The 5,078-nt window shown below is 49.7% G+C and overlaps 3 protein-coding genes across 3 annotated transcripts; all 3 read left to right on the plus strand.

Annotated features, from left to right (window-relative positions):
• The first annotated feature begins 433 nt into the window (after positions 1 to 433).
• On the plus strand, positions 434 to 2,182 carry LOC106819471. The gene has a single exon (XM_014824098.1). It carries the CDS (start codon positions 434 to 436, stop codon positions 2,180 to 2,182), a length of 1,749 nt encoding a protein of 582 aa, XP_014679584.1.
• A 19-nt stretch (positions 2,183 to 2,201) lies between these two features.
• On the plus strand, positions 2,202 to 3,830 carry LOC106819472. Its single transcript, XM_014824099.1, has 2 exons — positions 2,202 to 2,280; positions 2,485 to 3,830. Exons 1-2 carry the CDS (start codon positions 2,202 to 2,204, stop codon positions 3,828 to 3,830), a joined length of 1,425 nt encoding a protein of 474 aa, XP_014679585.1.
• Positions 3,831 to 3,849: 19 nt separating this feature from the next.
• On the plus strand, positions 3,850 to 4,431 carry LOC106819473. Its single transcript, XM_014824100.1, has one exon. The coding sequence runs from the start codon at positions 3,850 to 3,852 to the stop codon at positions 4,429 to 4,431; it is 582 nt and encodes a 193-aa protein (XP_014679586.1).
• Positions 4,432 to 5,078: the final 647 nt, after the last annotated feature.

The raw sequence follows: 5,078 nt of genomic DNA on the forward strand, positions 1-5,078 counted from the left end.
ACATTCGGTCAGATCGAGATCATCCAAAGCGTCCACAGCATCGTCAGGACGTATCGACGCGGCAGCAGAAGCTGCGGCGTTACAGGCACAGCTTGAGGCTCAACGCGCGGAAAATGCACGTCAAGAGCAGATTGACAAGCTAGAGGCTGAAGAAAAAGCTCGAAGATCAGAAGCTGAAAAGCAGATGAGTCAGCTGCGTCGACAGCTGGAGGAGGAAAGGTTGGCCTCTAGACTCAAAGCTGAAAGAGCCAAACTGAGGGTATACGATGAGGTGGAGCATCTGTCATCACCGCGGGCTCCTACTACACTCCGTCTGGCAGAGAAAAATCGGCTGCGAACAAGTCAAGCCTCAGAGAAAGGCTAAACCCAGAGGCACCAACCTTCCAATCGCAGAGTCAACCACGACGCGCTAGTTGAAGCGCTCACACAGACTATGGCCTTGAGTAGACTGCCGGTGCCAGAGCCTCCCATCTTCTTCGGAGATCCGCTCCGATTCCCAGACTGGCTTTCTTCTTTCTCTTCACTGATTGAAAGCAACAACCTTCCCCCTGGAGAGAGAATTCATTACCTCAAACGTTATCTGGGAGGACCAGCTAGAGAGGCAGTTAGCGGATTCTTCCTATTAAGGAGCGAGCACGCCTACCAGAAGGCCAAGGAGACTTTACAAACTCGATTTGGAAATCCCTTTGCAGTATCTGAGGCCTTCAGGACAAAGCTAGACTCCTGGCCCAGGATAGGCAACAGGGACGGTGGCAGTCTGAGAAATCTGTCAGACTTCTTGAGACAGTGTGTGGTAGCTTCAGCCGAGATCAGAGACCTTGAGATCTTGAATGATATGCGGGAGATTAGGAAAATTGGTGACAAACTGCCGGATTGGCTACAGCACCGGTGGTATCGAAGCATCGTTAGAACAAAACGGGAAAGGGGTCGCTACCCCTCATTTGAAGAGTTTGTTGACTTTGTGTCTGAAGAAGCTGACATCCTGAATGACCCCATCGTAGTTTCTGTTGACAGCAATAGAAAGCCGAAGGATTTCAGCCAGATATCAGCAACTAGAACCAAGAAGCCTTTCGAGCCAAGAAGAATGGTTATGACCACAGAGAGCACCGCCGCAACCTCTACAACAGGAATCACCTGCATCTTCTGCAAACGACGTAGTCATGCAACGTCAGAGTGCAGAGCCTTCGGTCGAAAACCGATGTCAGAGCAACAGGACTTCGTGAAAGGGGAAAGACTTTGTTTCGGCTGCTTGCAGAGGGGTCACATGTCGAGGAATTGTCCCAGGAAGAGGGAATGTAATAGATGTAGCAGGAAGCACCCGACAAGTCTACACGACGACACCAGGCTGCACTCGAGCAGCGACAAAACTGAGAATCGTGCGGAGCCACCCAAGGCAAAGAACAGGAATCCCGCGGAACCGCCCCGGACAAACGACTTGACCAGTAACGAGCCATCTGCCAACGGCACAAGCCACGAGGTATCTTCCTGTTCGGACCAGGCTATAACCTCGATGGTTGTTCCGGTCTACGTATCCAGTCGAGAGGCCCCGGATAAGGAAGTCCTTGTATACGCTCTTCTGGACACAATGTCGGATACAACATTTGTGCTCGACAGCATTGCAGACGAGCTCCACACATCCTCAGAGTCTGCTGTCCTGCGTCTAACAACGATGTCTGATCAAAACAGTATCATCAGGTGTCGGAGATACAACAATCTGACTGTACGAAGCTGCAACTCACGGGACAAGATTCCTCTACCATCGACATTTACACGAGACTACATTCCATTGGAAAGGGACCATATTCCAACACCAGAAGTAGCACGCCAGTGGCCACACCTGCATCACATTGCAGAGTTGCTGACCCCAAAACAGACTTGTCCAATTAGATTGCTAATAGGTTACAACTGCTCTCGTGCTCTGGCACCTGTAACGTGTATAACTGGGAAGAATGGTCAACCCTACGCTGTTGAGACAGTTTTAGGCTGGAGCGTAGTTGGCGGAACCAGACCTAGAGCCACAGAAGAAGCCTTTGATGCGTTTGGACAGTCTCATCGTGCCCATACGAGAGTCGTACAGGACAACGTTGGCCACATAGAGAAGACTAACGTCACCTACGTATCGAAAAATGAAGTTAGAAGTCACAACAGAGGAACTTCTGCAACTTATGGAGAAAGACTTTAAAGAGGATGGCCACGACTCGATGTCACAAGATGACTTCAAGTTTTTGCGAATTCTCCTGGAAGAGATCCATCAGAGAGATGACGGTTACTACGAGAATGGTACTACTACGACGGACGCGCACTCGCCGTCGACGGACGCGCACTCGCCGTCGACGGACGCGCACTCGCCGTCGACGGACGCGCACTCGCCGTCGACGGACGCGCACGCGCCATCGACGGACGCGCACTCGCCATCGACGGACGCGCACGCGCCATTGACAGACGCACACGCGCCATCGACGGACGCGCACGCGCCATTGACAGACGCGCACTCGCCATCGACGGACGCGCCATCGACGGACGCGCACTCGCCGTCGACGGACGCGCACTCGCCGTCGACGGACGCGCACTCGCCATCGACGGACACAGAGTTGGATTATCCTGATATGAAGAATATCTTCTGGACGGACTCGAAGGTTGTGCTAGGGTACATCCAAAACCGGTCCAAGAGATTCCACATGTATGTTGCAAATCGTGTACAGACAATACGTCAGAGTTCAGACCCCGATCAGTGGAACTATGTTTCGACACACGAGAACCCAGCGGATCATGCATCACGGGGCCTCACTGCTGAGGAGATCGAATCGTCTAACTGGCTCAAGGGTCCCGCTTTCCTATGGGAGAAGGAGATATCACTACAGAAGATAGACGTGAACGTAGCAGCAGAAGACATAGAGGTCAAATCCACCGTCAGAGCTGCTCAGAAATCCAGCTTCACCTCATTCGAAGAAAGAGTAAGCAGATTTTCGACGTACAACAGTGCTGTCAAAGCAGTATCTGTCATCGTAAACTGTTCGCTCAGAAGAGCAGGAATCGAATTGTCAAAACTGGAGACGCAGAAGGTTGCTGAGAAAAATCTGATTTGCGTGATCCAGGAAGAGAGCTTCCCTGAGGAGTTGACAAGATGTCGGAAGGGCTCATCAGCCCTATCAAAGACAGGCAGTCTGAAGGATCTTGATCCGTTCATCGGTAAGGATAACCTCCTACGGGTGGGAGGGAGACTGATGAAAGCGCCAATGATGTACGGAGTCAAACACCCTATTATCCTCCCTAGACACAGTCACTTGTCCAGTCTGATAGCTTCACACTGCCATCAGAGGATAACACATCAGGGGCGGCATCTGACAATTAACGACATAAGGGCCAGTGGATTCTGGATACTCGGATGCAGATCAGTTGTTTCGTCCATGATAAACAAATGTGTCAGGTGCATTCGTGCCAGAGGTAGCACGCTGACGCAAAAGATGCCCGATCTTCCGAAAGAGCGCATAGAACCCTCACCACCTTTTACATACTGTGGACTGGATTGCTTTGGGCCATATATTATCAAGGAAGGCAGGAAGGAGTTGAAGAGGTACGGACTCATAATTACCTGCCTGGCCATGAAGGGCGTCCATATCGAGATGCTAGACGACATGTCCACAGACTCCTTCTTGAACGCTCTGCGATGCTTCATCGCATTAAGAGGAAGAGTACGTCTGATTCGATGCGACCAAGAAACTAACTTTATCGGAGCAAAACATGAACTCAAAGAGTGTTTGAAAGAACTGGACTCTGACCACATCGTATCCAAGCTCAGGACTACAGTTCGAATGCGAGTACAAGTTTAACTCACCATCGGCTAGTCACATGGGCGGCGTGTGGGAACGCCAAATCAGAAATGTGCGCAACATCCTGAACAACATTCTGGATGAATCGGGTATACAACTCACAACATCATCACTGCGCACATTCTTGTATGAAGCCATGGCAGTCATCAACAGCAGACCGCTGACTGTTGAAAATCTGGGAAGTCCAGATGGACCAACACCACTAACTCCAAATAATCTACTCAAGATGAAATCCAGAGTCGTAATGCCTTCCCCAGGGAAGCTCGTGAAAGAAGATCTCTACCTGCGGAAAAGGTGGAGATGGGTGCAACACTTAACCAACCTGTTCTGGACACGTTGGAGAAAGGAGTACTTGCACGCACTGCAGACTCGATCAACTTGGCAAAGACCACAGCGAAATGTGGAAGTAGGTGACATTGTCATCCTAGCAGACGATGGAGTGAGGTCAAACTGGAGAACTGCCAGGATCGTGGAAGCGTTCAGGAGCGAAGACGGTCTTGTCCGCAAGGCTAAGCTCTTAATGTCTACATCCGAAATGGACAAACGTGGTCGACCTCTCGGTAAACGAACCATCCTGGAGAGACCATTCATAAGCTGGTAGTCCTAATCCCCAATTTGAAATCATCATGAATGATTTGGGTGGGAGTGTGCGTGCCGCTAACTCAGGAGGCCAGGCCACTGCTGCGTCGTGTTATGCGCTCAGTGTACATTAGCATATAGCTAGATTCCCCCTCCCGAAAATTGCTCGACACACAGATATCCGTCGCCGTGGCATAACATATAGTTTCGCCACTACAGCAAGGTCTTTGTCGCATATTTTACATGAAATTTTCAGGAGATAAGTCAGAAATACTCAATTAACATTAGTAATACATGTGACTTGCATTTATTGTTACCTCGTGCGGATTACGATTTTTGATAATATATTCGTTCGCGACACGTTAAATTGGCACATGCCATCAGAATTTGTAGAGGCAACTCGTACTTCTTGAATATTTTCGCCCAACTATCTGAAATTCGCTGTTTCAGCTCGTTACGAACCGGCTGCCAACGAGTTTCACGGTGTTTAATGAATAATACATTTTCAGACATCAGTTGATGCGTTGTGCTTGACAGGCGACATCCTGCCAACCCTTAGCGGAAGGTATATGAATGTGAAGCCATGGAGAAATTGGTAGGCGTGGCGATACATTTATAATATATTATAGAAGTTTACCAAGTCATCATTCAACAGATAAGATTTCCACG

Source organism: Priapulus caudatus, unplaced genomic scaffold (assembly GCF_000485595.1).
Source record: "Priapulus caudatus unplaced genomic scaffold, Priapulus_caudatus-5.0.1 Scaffold3509, whole genome shotgun sequence".
Classification (NCBI taxonomy): domain Eukaryota; kingdom Metazoa; phylum Priapulida; class Priapulimorpha; order Priapulimorphida; family Priapulidae; genus Priapulus; species Priapulus caudatus.

Bases quoted from the DNA above. Each gene is read 5' to 3' on its own strand.
- LOC106819471 (XM_014824098.1), top strand. From the start codon at position 434: ATGGCCTTGAGTAGACTGCCGGTGCCAGAGCCTCCCATCTTCTTCGGA.
- LOC106819472 (XM_014824099.1), top strand. From the start codon at position 2,202: ATGTCACAAGATGACTTCAAGTTTTTGCGAATTCTCCTGGAAGAGATC. The intron at 2,281-2,484 runs GTACTACTACGA...CGCCATTGACAG, and splicing joins TGACGGTTACTACGAGAATG to ACGCGCACTCGCCATCGACG.
- LOC106819473 (XM_014824100.1), top strand. From the start codon at position 3,850: ATGGGCGGCGTGTGGGAACGCCAAATCAGAAATGTGCGCAACATCCTG.